Raw genomic sequence first — 17,381 nt, 5'->3', positions numbered from 1 at the left:
GAAACTTTGCAACATTACTAATTTATTTATTAACAGGGAAATTTACACATTGCAATAGAGTGATTGAAAGGTTGTGAACATTCCTACCATCAAATATTTAGAAACTTATTTATTTCTCAGCCTGCCACCATCACACCTTCCACCCCACAGACACACTTTAAAAACACACACTGTAAAATGCCCCCTAATACAACAACAAGAAAAGCAACAGATTATAACCTCGATACGATCTAAAAATGTTTGCAAAAGCGGTTTGAAGGACTGGGTCCCAAATGTTTAAGTTCTTGGATTCTTTTAAAGAAGGAGAACAGAGGACATGGAAAACACATTTCTTGAAAGTAGACAGGGGAGAGAAGGACAACTTTAGCAACACAGTTTGGACTTTCTGATACAAATCACAGCCCTTACATTAGTTATAGCCTATTTTTATTACAGTCTTTTGTTATAGCTCTGAGGCACAGCATTTCACATCATTCACAGCGCAAACGCTTACTCACAAACCTCACTCTTTCGCGTGCGCACACACACACACACACACACACACACACACATTTACTTAGGTCACTTTTGGGTACATTATAGACATACATTCATTTTCTGGAGACTTACCCTAACCACTACTTGCCTTACCTTAACCTAACCCTAGTCTGTACATTGCTGGAATAAAGCCTGATATCCGGCCTATGATGTCCCTCCCCTTTTGCTACCTCCCTCCGCTATATATTTTTTTTGCAAGGGCACCGTCGCTGCATCCAAGATTTAGCGCCGCCCAAGACGGTTGTGATTGGTTTAAAGAAAAACAAACAAGCCAGAGCATCTTTACCCCCTATCCTAGAATAGATAAGCGCTTTAGCCAGACCATACTCCAGTGCTGACACAGCGCTGTGGAGATAGGTCTAGCAATGCAAGACTAACCTAAAACTAACCTTACCCACTGACCCATGAAGAGCTTTTTCCTGATTTGGGACATGACTTTAGTCCCCCGATTGGACAAGCCATCCCAAATTAACTGGTATTCAGTCTGAAATGTGTTCCTGAAGAAGCCTAAGACACACACACACACACACACACACACACACACACACACACACACACACACACACACACACACACACACCTGCCCACATGCACGCACCCACGGCAAAATCGGGTAGTTAAAATCCACAGTTAAAATTAAAAGACTACTCCACAGATCATTAAACGCAGTAATAATAATTTTCACGATGGACAAAAACATAGTGACTTCTAGAAATTAAAAAATATCAATGTTTTCTCAATGTATTAAAAAACAGACCACATAAATAAATACTCATATGGTTTAAACTAAAAACATAACTGACAACGTCATTAACATTTTAAGTTATGGCTCATTAAAAACTTGATATACCATTTCTACACCTATACAGGAGCATGTAGTGTGTGATTTCATGGACAAAAAAACAAACAATACATGACAGAAGACGACATTAAAAAGTTCTCTGTGGAGGAAGAGAGGTTGAGAGGGATTTAGCAGGTTAAATTGTAGTATGAGTTGGTATTCTTTGTGTTCGTGTCCAGGCAAATCGATTCTAATCGCATTAGGCTGGAGCAGTCTGTATAGATGAAGGCTAAGAGAAGCTAACCCAGCAGCATGCAAGATATACTGCATCACCAAATATTTAAAGCAGGATTCCGCATCCAGTGGACTGTCCAGTTTAGGACAACATGGACCGTCCGTCTGGGTCAGTTAAGTCCATCCTTTTAAAGCTGAGTGTACCAGGATGAGTAAAGAAGACACAGAACCAGGCCTGAGGTTTCACTAGTGAGCTTCCTGGTCTGCACCTTCACTCAACTCCTGCTGCTCTTTCCTCTTCATCGCCTCGATCACTGCCATCTCCTTGGCTTCCTTCTTCTGGTTCCTGGCTTCAAACTGCAGCCTGGGAACACGCAAGGTCACATGAACAAACTTGAGATAAAAACATACAAATGGTAAAGACTCAAAATGACCTATACAGGGAGAAATGAAATGCAGATAAAGACGATAAGGAAGTGCCAGTTAAGAACGAGGAGTCGCTGACCTGTTTTCAATGATTCTCTGGACAATGTCATCGGTGGTGAGATTGTTCCCACTATCGATGGTCCTGAATAGCCCCCTCTTCTTTGGCTCCTGAGGGCAGAACACAAATGGTTATATCAAACCAACAGACGTGAGGCCAAAGTTCCCCTGTTATCCCCTGTGTGAGGAGGTCCACCCTAACTAGAGCAATATTAAAAAGTCAGAATGGAATATTAACACACACCCTTGTGAACGTTTGAGATATAATGTTCAACACAGAGACATGTAACACTAGAGTGCCCCCCAGAGGCTAACTGGGATAGTTTTGTAATACCTGAATGGAGCAATAACGCGCATCAATCCGATCATTTTGTCAGATTTGAACCAATAATGTAGACTCTTCTGAATAGGTCTCAAGCAACAATGTAAGTTGTATCAGTGACTAGTTTTTCCAATTTTTGATGACATCTAGCTTTCTAACAAGTGCACTAATGCACTAATTAAGAGCATCTGAATGTCTGCATTATTTCTCCTCTGCTCATTGCTTTGTGTGTTTGTGAAGGCTACAGAGAAACACACTCGATAAGTGATATATGTAGAACAAGGTTTCCCAGTATAAGAAGATAACGGACCAGCTGAAGGCATCACAGAGTGAACAGTGGCAGAGTTGAGCATCCAGAGCAGAGATCATAAGGAATATTGGGGGTCCATTTTGTATGCTTATCTTCAAGAATACTGCACTCTGATCAGAGACAAGAGGACCCTGTACTCACAGCGTAGGGGTCTGACATATCCTTGTCTGGAAACACCTCTGTCTTGCCATGACACACCAGGTCCACCTGCACAGTTATACAAACACATCTGGTTAAACCACTCATCATGTGTAAAGATATAAATTACATTCTTCTAGGATTTCATCAGCATTATGTTCACTGAGAAGTAACAGTGCCTGTCACTGAATAGCCCCATGCTGGCAGACGGTCCTTATTACTTTGCATGTAAACTTGTGTCTACTCTTAGTCTCAGTTTTGCCAAGGCAAACCTGTTATTAATTTTTTTTTAGCTGTCAAGCTTTTCAAACGTGTGGATCACAACATGTAAAGAAAAAGGCTGTGATAATGATTTGTTAACTTCCTACAGGCTTTGACAGATTCAAATTCTGTTCAAATGGACGTTTTTTTCTTCTGATATTTCAACTGTCCACTAGGGGGTGCCCTATGGTTCAGTATTGGTTCTTTTTTGTAATTCACAGTGTAGAGAAATTATCTTGGGGGGATCTAACAAATGCCGCAACCAAACAATGATCTGTTGTTCTGGCCTACAAAGTCAAAGGCTTTATTCTAAATCATGCCAAGAAAATTGTGAGAGACGATACACATATCTTGAATGACAATTTTAAATTATTACCTTCGGGAAGGAGGTACAGGGTCTTGATGTGCAGGTCTAATCGACTAAAAAACTCCTTTGTTCCTAATGCAATCAAGGCGCTAAATAGAAATGAAATACTGTGAACTGCCTTCTTGTGCTGTTTTTTTTTTTTTTTTAATGGATGCTGTATTGTGTGAATGATCTATTATTATTGTGTTTTTACGTATTTGATCATGTGTTTTTATGTACTTTGATCATGTTGCTTTGCATGACTAGACTATGCACGGTGTCCAAGACAAATTTCCCAGTGATGGGACTAATAAAGTATAAAGTAAGTTAAGTAATCTTTAATCTGTATTTAATGTAATTCTGTCAAAACTTTGTGAGCTGAAACTAGTTTTCAAACTAAAGTAATGTACTCCACATTTGTAGCCAGCCATTGCTGGTACAGCATTATATTTTTGAAGATGCACTAATGCCTCTACCAGTTAGCTGCATAGGTTGGACTTTGCTTAGAATTGTGCCCTAAAATTACTAATAATTTAACTGTAGTGTAATTTACACATCATTGACTTATATTTAAGAAAATATGCTGGCCGCACTTTTTCTTGATTAATAAGGGTATCTCTTAGAAGCTTCAATCATATATTTCTCATATTTTCTCAGCCTTCACCATCAATGTCAAAGTACAGCCTTCACAAAAAAAAAGTTCTCATGTGGGAAATTCTAAAATTACAGACACTTGCCACCTTAAATGAACAAAAAGTTACAAACATTGCAAATGTTTTCATAATTAGTTATAGTTTGTGTAAAATAATTAAGCTTCTATCTTGGCCAAGACTCTCTTTAGTTTTTTTAAATGAAGGTGGTTAAAAAAAAAAAGGTCTAAATAAATAATATAAAAAAACACATAATCTGACGAAAAGTCCTTCAAAGGCAACTCACCTTAAAATGATCCAGCAGGTCTTTGCCCACTGCATAGGGAGCACCAATCACCACCTCCGACACATACTATAGAGAGACAGTCAAGAGGATAGCAAAAGAGAGGTTCATAGTCATAAGAGAATTTTTGTAATGATTAAACCTTTCATGCCAATGCCTCACATCAGTTGCGCGTTCAGTGCATTTTTGTTTAAATGTCAAAGTTGAATTGACACGTATCTTTTGGAGACAACACAGCTCAAGGGTGAGGGTGCTTTTACTGTTCACTGCTTCAATTCTGGCAAATTGAGTACCGTCATCATCAGGCATTGAGTAAAACTGACGATGGAGCACAGCAATTTAGCGGTTTTAGGATTGTGTAACATGTTTGTTTGTGTAATGTTCTCATAAGTTGGTTCAACTTCAACACAAACGCACACAGTGCAGATGGGGTCACAGAGACTCATTGTTCTAGACTAGATAGCGGACCAGCAGGAATCGAGGGAACAGAGCCAAGATCACCCTGCAGCACTGTAAGGACTCAGACTAGAAATTCATCCCACTGTGCTGAACATTTGGAGCTCTGTGTGTGTGTGTGTGTGTGTGTGTGTGTGTGTGTGTGTGTGTGTGTGTGTGTGTGTGTGTGTGTGTGTGTGTGTGTGTGTGTGTGTAAACTCACCCGACAGGCCAGGACACTCAGTGTCCTCTCATGGATGTTCATGATTGGATAGTTCTTCCCCTTGTACCGATTCACTTCCTGAAGAGAATGAAGAGATCATTTATTACTTTTACATTTTTACCTTTTAGATATTTAGCCAACTCACTTGAACCAAAAGGACATGACTTGTGCTAAATGTACAATATGTCATTTTCTGCCGCTAGGGGTCTCTCAATCAAAACAATAACAAAAGGCCGAGCAATGCCGTCATTGCAGTCAGTTTCTCCCAGTTAGGATTCCTTTAGTGTTTGTCGTTTAGGAGGTTTATGCTGGGAGCCGAATCTCCTCCTCTCCAAAACAAATGGACCAGGTGATTAAAACAGGTAAAAACATAGAATAAAGCAGTTTCATGTCAAAAATCTGTGTTTCTCCAACGCTTTTCAGTACGTCGGCGAAGAAAAATGACCAAGATCTAAAAAGGTGTATTGTAAAACTGTGGCTTAAAACTGGATATAAAGTAAATGTATCACAGCTTTGGCAGACAACAACAATGCTGACACACGTGCAAAGGGCATTGACAAAATGGCACAGACCGGACAACATCAATAATATCTGATGTGATAGGATGTTGAATCCCTACTGACCCGATTGTTTTGTTACTTAATGACGACTCTAAATTACATCTGCTTGGGAGACAGAAGAAAATCTGGCTAGCTGGATCAACCGCAAGCAAGAAAATGATAGCTAAGCGCTGGCTCCTGGCCCCCCACTCGCTTTGTATAAAACAGTGGTTGGAGTATTTTCTGGACATAGTTATGCTGGAGCTCTCTACAGCAAGGATCAACAAAGCCAAATCATCGACTTTAGACCTGTGGAGAAACGCAGCAGCACAAGTATCGGTCCTAATGACCTCAGCATCACAAGAAGTAGAGGAGAACGACTGGGCAAGGTGTGATTCCTGATTTTCTTTTTTCTTTTTTCTCGAGACCGCAGAGGGTGGGAGAGGGTTGTTGTTCTTGTTCAATTGTGTTTCTGTTCTGTATGTTCATTATATAAAAAAAACAATAAAAATGTGATCTTAAAAAAAGAATGTATTACTGTAGAGCCGGTCTACCTGCCGAAAAATCTATTTGTCATTTTGCGGGAAAAATCGGACCCGGGCAAAGGCATTAATAAAAACTATATCAAAATAGGGTTTTTCACCGTTAGTCTTGTTTGCTGTTACAGGTAATTTATGATCATTAGATGCAAAATTATGCTGTTTCAGAAACATTAAAAAGTTACCTATAGTAACTTTAACTTGTTTCAAATGTTTCTATTGAAAACTGCTGACACATCAGGGGTCCGTTTCAGAAAGCAGGTTTAGTGAAAACTCTGAGTTTGTTAATCCTGAGATGAGGGAAACTCTGGGTTTTCTGTTTCAGAAATGGAGGTTAATCCAACCTGAGGGGGGGACTCCAGCCCGTTTCAGAACCTCTGTGAACCTAACCTGGTCGGGAGCAGGTTTTCTTCAAGAAACCTCGAGTTTGTCTCAGTCTCCTCCCTCTGACACAGCACTCTGTCATTTCCTCATTCATTCATTCAGTCTGTATCAGGAGCATTTTAGCGCAGTTTGTTATCTGCATGAATAAAAAATAACAGGGTTGGTTTATTAACCGTTTTAGGCAGACTATAAAACGTTTTTCTTTGCTCAAAACATGGCATTTCCTTTTGTCAACGATCCCGTTGATGAAGAAGCTGTATTACTTTGCAGGGAGTTAAACATACGTCGGGAGATGATATTGAGGCCCCGGCTATAGATGCATTTTCATCTCCAGTTACTAGCCTACCTATTTGAGCGGTATCGTATTTCTTCCCAGTCCATCAGTTATGTAGCCTAAATAACCTTCTCCGTCCTCACAGCACTAACGTCACCCATCTATGCTCTACATCCCAGCAGATTATATGTGTCGCATTAAGTTTTTTGCAAACGGCAGTTTTCTTTACATTACTGATGCGCATATGAGCATATTAGTAAAGCCTCTGTATACAGAGCCGTCAGAAGAGTGTGACTCGCTCTGAAACGTGTTTTAAACGTTTTTGTAGTGTAAGAGCCATTAAAAAGGAGTTCCACAGGATTGCAGGTGAATAGCCGCTTTCCGACCGGAGGGATTTTTGCAGTTCCTAGAACATAAAATTCCTAGAACCCTTTTTTTCTCGTGTTCCGACTGGACCAATTTGGGGATTTTTAAGTTCCTCTGGCTCCTACTTCAGGGCAGGGTCTTTTCGCTGTTCCCTTTTCAGCATAGGGTCCTAGATCAACGAAGGTCGGGTTTCCGTTACAGACAGACCAACAACGTGACAATTTTCGCCATCTTATTCATCACTAAATTCACTTCTGACAACGTTGTAGGTGAGAAATGAACTGTTAACATTTCGAATATAGGCAGTCTTGCGCAAATTTATGCCAAATTGACAATTTGCTTCAAAGTTTTCGGAGGTGAGAAGCTCCAGGAAGTGAGGCGACAGCCAGCAGGCGCCTGCCCCAGCCGCAAGCTCGTCGCTCGGACAGTCCTGCTCAGAGACCCCGCTGTCTAGGCTGGAGGTCTCTCAGACCACTCTCGTAAATAAGAGGCTTTTATTTCGCCGTTGATGGTTCGTTTGTTTAAATATCACAACACATGTCCATCATAAGATTAATGGGAACCTGTGGTTAACTGTCTTTTCGGAGTTAATCTCCACAAGCGTGCCCTGCGGGCTTGACAACATCGCTGTCCGGCCGACACACACACACACACACACACACACACACACACACACAACGCAGCCGGCAGAGGCGGGGGAGAGCGAGATACCCGTATCTCTTTGGAAGACTTGTTTAAATTATGACAAATATGCGATATACATTAGATTTAGTATTTAGTTCATACTTTTTGGGTGTATTTGTTTTCTGATTTTAACGCTATAAAGACCGTTGCCGTGCTTGCATAACTCCCTTACCCCTCCTATAGTCCCTATGGCCACTTGGCCAGTGTGAATGCAAATGGGAACGGAAAAACGGTTTTGGGGGAGAGTAGTTAGCAGAACTGCTTAGAAGTGGACTTTTCCTATAACTACGTTCCTGTAACTACTTGGTCGGAAAGCAGCTAATGATGTAAACCCTTTGAAATAAAAGATTATGAATTCTAATTCTGTTAATGATGGTGCTGCAGCCTCAGAAAGTGATTAGTAAGCCTAGGACTTTTTCGCCCACAGGATTGCACCTAAATGAAATAGATTATAGTTTCAATACCATTTCACCAGTAATATCAGGCTATACTTATGACTAAATATGAAATTAATACACTATATTAGAGCTTACGTATTGACTCCAGCAGCAATTCTCTCGCTTTTGCAGCAGCTGCTGTGTTGCTTTTATTAGGAAATACATGTTCAAACTCGCTGTATGTGCGCATGAGTATTTCCTCCGACCAGTTTGTTTATGGTTGTTACCATGGTGAATCGTAGTATCATTGCTCCATTCATTGTGCCTTTTTATAGTGTAGTGCATGCGCTTAACTCTGCGTGAACCTACTCTGAGTGGATTGAACCAACTCAAATCAGCTGTTCTGGAACCGAAAACTCAGTTTCCCATCTCAGGGTAAATCAACTCAGAGTTCAAGGTTAGACTCAGAGTTTGTTAAACCTCCTTCCTGAAACGGGCCCCAGGGAGGGGTCAATTTATTACCGTCTTGTGAATGCTTTGCTGAGATGTGTGTGCGAGTGCATGTCTGCATAAGGTGTACCTGGTCAAAGTGCAGACCAACGATGACGTAGGGCCTCTCCGCCTGCTTATAGACCATCTCTAAGAAGTCAACATGGCCAATGTCTGCAAGACATTTTTGGTCAAGGCAACAACAACAACAACAACAACATACACCACAGAAATGATTACTAACAGTGCTCGCAACTCAATTGTGGTTATTTCTGTACAATAAGGATACGGAAGAGGTCGAATGCCCCGGCCACATAGATGATGGTGTCTCCGGGCTGAGGTTCCTTTCCTGAAGCAAACTGAATGATCTTCTGGGAAGTCTGAAGGAATTGTGACACTCCTGTCCATGGACTGTGGCCTTTAGGGCCCTGGAAAAACAATAAAAGACAACTGTTACACTGGGAAAATGTAATAAACGCTAATTGGTGTCTCACTTTGGGAAAGATGTTCTACTGCTAAAAGATTTACACAACAAGGTTTTACTAAAATAAAACCCATGCTACTCACTTTTCCAAAGTTGTCTGTATGCTGCTGATAATCTGGGTTATCCTGCAGAAATACAAACAAACAAACAAACCATTGCTCATACACTAAATAATGAGTACACCCACAAACAGACACTAAAGGGGGATTTATAGTTGTGCGTTAAGGGGGGACAGTGTAGCTAAGAAGCCTACTCACACAGCCACCATATCAATGGGTGAAATCCCACGCTAAACATTAACTATAAAACCTACTGCATTAAGTATAAACGCATCTTAACTCACCATGTTGCTATGATGGGCTTTGGTCATGAGAAGCATTCGTCCCACCAGGTCAGTGGTGGAGACGCCCTGTGTGCGTTTACATTCCCGGTAACGGCCTTCACGCTTCACCTCTTCATATGTGTCCTTACCATCTACTGTCAGCGTGATGTCATCTGGTGAAACATAAACAAATACATTAGTTCATCATGGAACCTGGAGGCTTGTTCACATCATGTGCATCACTGAGTAGGTCTCTTCAAATAGAATGATAACATAAATCTCTGTGTGTTAAGGACAAGAAATTCAAAGAGCAGAACCTCAACTGACTCACCTCCGTGCACACAAAAGTCACAGTTGTACTTGTCCAGAGTCTCCAGGGTGGTGACGTAAGGCGCTCCTTCAACCATCTCATCCACCCACTTGATGGCCCGTACCATCTTGTAGCGTTCTTCCTGAGTGAAGACCGGAGGACCTTTGTGCTTGGAAATCTCAGCTTTGAGAAAGGATGGGAGGTAATCTTTTGTTAATTATTGGCACATCACTTACATCTGTATTGACTCTTATACCACGTTTACAACCACGTACATGGTTATTTTGAAAAACAGAGACATTTCCCTTCGTTTGTGCCCTGCGTTTACACGCAAACGGAGAATTCGACTCTGAATACGATTCTTTCTAAAACCTCCGGCCAGAGTGTGCTGGAGAAGTCATCAGAACTACACACAGAAAACTTCTAATGTCGTCTGCAGGTGAGTTAGTTCATCAGAATTCAACTCGACACCATAACATTCAAAACCACCGAAGACATGTGCTGTAAATGGGATTTCTGCCTGCTGGGATAATCTGGGAGCTTAACCTAAAGATAAGTGCAAGACTGTACTCCCATAGAGTGCAACATTTATGGATTCAACTCAGCCAACTTCGACCATGTGTCATGTTGTGTAGATTAACATCTAATGCTTGTGATAACCTTGTACCTGACTTTTAGCAAATATCTGACCAGTTTTATAACATAATGTACAGCATGGAGGACTGCCAGCACAGGGATCATCTGGCCATGCTACTGTTACAATAGTCATGGTGACAGATCAGAATGTGGTGGTATTTGTCTTTTATTGTGTCTTCATAAGAATATTTCATAACAAAAGCTGTCCGAGTTTGGCCGTTAAAAAAAAAAAAAAAAAAAAAAAAAAAGATGTAATCAATGTTGATAAATCAGCTTCCAGACCAACAAAGTAAAAATCTTCCGGGTCAGTGATTGTTTGTGAAGAATGCAAATAACGGTAATAACTTAATAATGTGCATCATCATACTGATAAATCAGCATCAGAGCTCTAATAAAATGTTCATCATAGAAACAGCTACTGCAACACAGTTGCTGGTTGCTCCCAACTTTGATAAATCAATAGCAGGATGATTGAACTGATAAGGACTGCAACTTTTTACGGGCATTTACTATAGCCACCAAAAGCAACCATACATTAAGAGACAAATAAGAAATGGAACACGTGAAAAAATGAGCAGGCATAGGGCATGCTTTTACTTTGCTGCCGTACTCCTCAATACAGACCATTAAATGCAGATCCTCTCTCTGGAAGAGTAACTCAATTGAACCAAACTTCTCATAGACAGTGGTCTTTCACAGCTCTAGCTGCTTTAACTTCCGTCAAAACACAGGAAACACCAAATGATGCGTTCAAGAGTAATTGTAAATCATACAATGTCACAGACATATACTCAGTAACAGTGATACATACGTTTTGTTTAGCCACAGCATCATTGTTTCATTAATTACATGCCAGTTTGCAACAGAGTAATACAGCAGAGACATCATTTATTGATATATATTTCAATATCGTTTCAGCTTACTACAATGTGCTACATTGACAAGTAGCTCATGCTAATACTTTGTGGCTAAAACGTACGGATATAAGGTAATAAGGTATAAGGATATAACGCGATGTAAATCTCCCAGCGGCGAGGAGTTACATTACAACAAACCCCTTTCCCTCCTATAGTGTAATATTGTGGTTCTAACTGCTGGCTGATGTTAGCTTGCTTGCTTGCTAACCGGTCAGCTACCACCACAAATAGAATCTAAGTATTTATGTGGGAAAAACTTCAGCTATTTAATTAGAATAACGTGACATGAATAAGCGTTACTAAACGTGTACATGAATAGAACTTTAATACATGAACTTGTCTATGAACAGATACATTTTCATCGGCAATGGTGGTTAACAATGAAGACAACAACTCCCACGATCGATTGACGACGCAACTTCACGACGTCATCAAAAGTCCACGTTTACATCCATGGTTTCAATTGAGAGACCCCTAGCGGTAGAAAATTACATATTGTACGTTTAATTGGACAAATGAATGAAGTGTTAAGTGTAAAATCTTGATGTAAAATCAGTTTCCTTCAAGCAAAGTAAACAGATCCTCAAGACTGCAGCCATATAAACATTTGTAGCTGGCATCCATGTCTGTATTATACTGTACAGTTCACCTTAGAAATGTAAACATTTACATCTGACTGCTGTTCAGCCTCTTAAAAGTAACCACAGATTTCACACTGTCTGAGAAGCTTACAAGTAATACTGGAAAATAATGTTGTGATACTAACCCAGGTTAGCTCAGTCTTCACTAACAAAGGAAAACTGTTTTTGTGGCCTTATACCACAAACCTGTGTAGATTTTGATTTGATTAGAAATAAACAATAACTGGACTTGATTGTACAGTACCAGACTGGTCAGTCAGAACTGAGTATTCAATCAGTGTAAAAACTGTTGATCACAAAAAGGTTTAACAGATACATCGATATCAGAATGTGTGAATGTGTCTTACCATCTGTGTGCACTCCAACTATGAGGTAATCTCCCATGGCTTTGGCCTGCCGCAGCTGGTTGGAGTGACCGTAGTGAACCATGTCATAACTGTGGACACAGAGAGAAGAGAGGACAATGTCATCACCAGCATTCAAAACAATAGATATTGTAAGTGTGTGAACAAAAAAGGACAAAACAGACATTGAATAAACAGATAAACACAGATACAACAATACAGGGTGTGGCCTTAAAAATTAGCACCCCACAGAGTCATTGTCTTTCAAAGCCACCTTTACAGAATGCCTTTTACTTGCTAACGCTCCTTGCTTTGTTGTTTAACATTAGCTTATCTATTTTCATGGTGACCTTGCGGATTAGAGCAGTGTGCGTGTGTGTGTGGCCATCAAACAGGTTATAGCCCAAAAGACAGACCTTTTAAACCTGGTGAGTGAACAAGAACAAGGTTACTGGGGGAAAGGTCAGAGACACTGTGTGTACAATGTGTCAATGTTTATTTGTTTTCTGCCATTAAGCAACTTCTACAGTTCATGTTTTGTACTGGCTTGCCTTTTTAATGAGGAAGCTATGCAAGTTCAGCAGTCTTAGCTAATTTTAACAAAAAGAAAAACAAAAGAATTATAATCCTTGAATACTAGGATGTTGCTTGCTTTTGTTCAAGCACCCTGCAGCTTCACATTCCTAAAGTTTCAAAATATTCAAATCTCAAGACCGTCCAGTTCAACCACAGACTGAGTAGCTTCACAAAAGCAGCTCGTGGTTAGGAACCCAGGGTATACAAAGAAAAGTGTAATGAATAATAAACAATGTATTAGCAAGGGCGGGTTCACATTACACATTTGTGCTAATTTAAGATATCTCAGATAACTTACCTGACTGAAGTTAGTTCGGCCTATAAGTTATATTGACCCTTATTCTGACAACTCTTAGAGGAACTATAACTTGTAAATATCGATAAGTTTTTGAGGGAAGGGAAATAAGTACCCAGGCACTTTCCTTGTCCTCATTTTCCCAGTTGATCCAGGGATTCAAACCAGTCCCTTTTTATTTACACTTCCATTTCTCTGATCTTTAGAGCTTTCTGTTAACACTTCTGTATCTGTAGGTTATTTGCAACAGATTGTACCGCTTTCTTAAAAGACCTCATCTGTGACTGCACTTGCCACTTGCCGTGGGAATAACTGTACTAGTAAAACCGTAGAAACAACGCGACCACGCCGCTGTCAAAGCTCCCCAAAGGTAATTTATCAGAGTCTGGTTGTGCGGCAGTCTCCTTCGCTCCATATCTTTATAACAGAGCTAGTTAACCGCCGTTAACTGGAGCTTACCGGCATTAACTGGAGCTAACCGCTTATCAGCGCTAATTGTTGCTATAACCGAGCCTTCAGTTATGCGTGCCTGTATGCCTTAGCTAACTGCATTTATGGACCCAAACCCGAATAAAACCCTTTTTTTTTTTTTTTTTCTGTTAAAGTTTTAAACTACAATTCAGAGTTGTTGAATGACAGAAATCTGCTGAAACAAATCTAAATGAGTGCAACAGGTCATGTATTATAGTACGGAACAGCGTGTTTAGGATCCACAAAACACGGATAAATGAATACGCTTAAAAAAAACGAACAATGAGCTAATAATAAGAATTCACTTTAGATAGCCCTAGTCTTATATGATTTAACAGGAGTTAGGAGGGAACAGTGTTGAGATTAATAATAACATGTAACTTTCTGTATGGATTGACCATAGTACATCATTACAGGTATTTTATCTGCTGAACCTTTAACATTTGGCAAAAAAAAAAAAAGAAAGGATATAATTGACAAAGCACATCATGGCTACACTTTTTTGTCATTTGTTTAAAATTAAACGTGAAATTTGTTGTATTTAGCAAAATACTGAAAGCAGCAGAAATGCAGAACTGAGTAGGCTACATTTTAAAATCTATAACAAAATATTATCGCGATATTCAACAACGTTAGGGCATATCGCATATTTTCCTCATATCGTGCAGCCCTAATAACTACCCTAAAATTGTGTCAGATGCAGCATGGTGTTGCAATATTTTCATCATCTTTTAGTCTAATTTGTTTAATATGTAAATAAATTATCTGATGTTACGTAGTCATTCTTTTAACCTTCGTTTGACCAGTTTATAACTGAACCCATTATTACTGAACCCAGCCATTATGCGCCGTCACATCCTGCGCCAACCACCACCACAAGTAAATTCTCAACCTGTGGGAAACACTGGACACACTATACAGTTGTAAATATATTTTCTTCAGAGTGATGTATATGCAGATTTGCTCTTGAACAATTTAGCATTCTTGAAAAACAACTTCACAGTTTTAGTGCTTCAAGAGTGGGTTAGGGTTACTCACAAAGTGAATACAGGTGATGCCTAAGTGTACTGTGTGATTACGTTTTACAGCTATCAAAAAACTAAATTATCTCAATCAGAAAATGCTAACAAAAGATCTTTTGAAATGTCTGAAAAATGTACATATATTGCATGTTTATAAATGTGTTAATAGAGCAATCAAACAATCAATAGACAATGTCTTTTGGACGCATAACCAGCAGTCTTGTCAGTGAAAGCAGTAGGTATTAGATTGATGTGATGCATCACACGATCTATCCTCTGGCTCAGTTAACATCTTCAAGTATTCTTTTTATAAATAAATATATTGCAGATGCCTTGACACTGTGTCATGAACAACCACGGTTTCCCTGAATCAACTAACTGGTACAGACTGCGCGGTATTTATTTGGGTTTTTGACACACTAAACTGCTGCAAAATGAATAGTCTCATAATATTTAATCTTGAGCTTTCCCCCCATCTGCTCTTCTTTCTCTCACTTATCTTATATTTAATCTGTCGTTAAGTATTATTATTATATATTATATTATAATAATATATAATAATACTATTATATTATTATATATATATATATATATATATATATATATATATATATATATATATATTATATATACCCCCAAAAAAGAGGGAACCCCTGCTCACCACAACAACATGCCACTTTTACATCACACTGAATGACATGTTCACTATGCTGGTTATTTATAACCACCACGTGAGACGGGAAATGTCAAACTAGCTATCACCAACGAGACCACTTCCTTGTGCAGCGTGTTGAGTCCAGGAGAGAATTTATGCATTGCACAGTCGGAGCCCGTTGTCTCCTGAGCTGCAGCTAACCATGTGATGTGAGGATCATGGTCTTTGACAGCAGAGGTTAAAATAACATTAACAACAGGAAGATATGGCTGTCTGACTCATGAGTTGGCTCTGAGTGTCAGATGTTTGTGTCAGAGTGACAAACAGACAGAAAATAAATGCCCAAACATTTTTTCCAGCTCAGCTGTAGGAAATATGGCTGTGTTTACAACTAGAATCTCATGATATGCATATAAGTAAGTAAGTAAAAATGTATTTGTAAAGTGCTTTTCACAGACAAGACATGAGTCCCAAAGTGCTTTACAGGGGCAAACACAAGAAAGACAATACAGATTGAGTACTTGATACACAATCAGTATTACATGATAATACTGAAAGTGCAAACCAGGTGCATACCGATCAACCAAACGCAACAGGGTGCTAAGTACCGGGGTAATGTGAGATCGTCTGTTTGACCTAATGAGTAGCCTTGCAGGAGCAATCTGGATTGACTGAAGACGATCCAGAGCAGCCCCATACTAAGAGAAAAGTGCGTTACGTGTAGTCATATAACGTTATAACATGTCAAGCGTTATGTTATAACGCAACATAACGCTTTACATGTTTTCATTCATTTATGTCCTATCTAACCTTTAAATAAACATAGTTTCAGTTCTGTCTGGGTATATTTCATACACACACAAACACATTTCAAAATATCATTTATAACCTTCACAGCCTTACTGTGAGGCTATGAGGCTGTGCATTGAGAGGTCCTTAGCTAACGTTACCCCACGCCACTGTGCCATAAAAACTGATAAGTTAGCAGCCGAACATTAACGTCATGCAATTAGTTTAAAAAAAATTTAAATATTTAATCCCTGAATTATTTAAATCAGGTTGGGCTGCTAGCATGGATAAAAAAAAATGGAAGATTTTTTTTCGGAATGTAATACTACAGTTATAACAATTAGGTGGTTTTGAGAGAAAGTAACGTTACGTTAGCTACAACTGACACTCCTGTTGCTACGTTACTAACTGCTAAGTTAAGTATCTAGCTAGCATTAGTATGCCTCCCCACAATTGGTCCTTATGTGTTGCATAATGATCGCGTAAAGCCAGGACAACAAACTGTGGAAAGGAGTTTAATAAACCAGCACCAACAGTAAGTCAGTGGCGGGCACAGAGACTCACCAGCCGTCACACCACAGCCGGACGACGCGCTTCCTTTTCTCCGGGCTGCACACTGAACCACCCGGCTTACGACCGGCGTCATCCTGCTGGTCGCTGGTGGCGTGGTGGCCGTTTTTGATCATTTCGATAGGTTCAAATTACTTTACGTTGTAAATGAAATAAAAAACAGTTTCAGAGTATTTGACTCCGGTTACTCCAAAAGATTATTAAGGTCGTCTTCTTCTTCGTCTCAGGTTCTCCAAAGCAGACTGATAACAGTGAACAAGCCAACGCCTCCAAAACTACGTCGCATCGAACGAATCCTCTCGAGCTGACGTAAAGATGGCGTAATCACTCCTGTCACGTGATCAGATACAACCTATGAACCAGAGTCTCTGATATAAACAAACTGATGTGAAATGCAACTACGTACTTTACTCAGGCACTGAACTAATGTAGTGTACACCGTTTTATTATACATCCGTGATGTTGTACACTATTTTTCGCTACTATATACTTTTACTCCACTAAATTTCAGAGGGAAAATTTGTTGTTTGTTACTCTACTTCCAATTATTTGATAGCTCTGGTTAAGTTCTTTTTCAGTTCAATATTTTACAGACAAAACACGATTGATTCAAAAATGTATGTTGAACTTTTATAGATTAAGCATAATATAACTAGGACAATGAGCATTGTGCTGCATGAGAACTTATTAGTAC

At 39.5% G+C, this 17,381-nt stretch overlaps 1 protein-coding gene across 1 annotated transcript; it reads right to left on the bottom strand.

Annotated features, from left to right (window-relative positions):
• pcyt2 (phosphate cytidylyltransferase 2, ethanolamine) lies at positions 1-16,981 on the bottom strand. Its single transcript, XM_028605871.1, has 12 exons — positions 16,682-16,981; positions 12,313-12,401; positions 9,793-9,954; positions 9,483-9,634; positions 9,223-9,264; positions 8,945-9,083; positions 8,747-8,829; positions 5,004-5,081; positions 4,349-4,414; positions 2,809-2,874; positions 2,058-2,146; positions 1-1,916 (listed from the first exon to the last, which is right to left on the bottom strand). The coding sequence occupies exons 1-12, from the start codon at positions 16,801-16,803 to the stop codon at positions 1,799-1,801; spliced, it is 1,206 nt and encodes a 401-aa protein (XP_028461672.1). The 5' UTR covers positions 16,804-16,981; the 3' UTR covers positions 1-1,798.
• Between the last annotated feature and the right edge of the window lie 400 nt (positions 16,982-17,381).

Source organism: Perca flavescens, chromosome 2, assembly GCF_004354835.1.
Source record: "Perca flavescens isolate YP-PL-M2 chromosome 2, PFLA_1.0, whole genome shotgun sequence".
Lineage (NCBI taxonomy): Eukaryota > Metazoa > Chordata > Actinopteri > Perciformes > Percidae > Perca > Perca flavescens.
The sequence above is the reverse complement of the archived record's forward strand: the minus strand, read 5'-3'. Positions and strand labels throughout refer to the sequence as shown.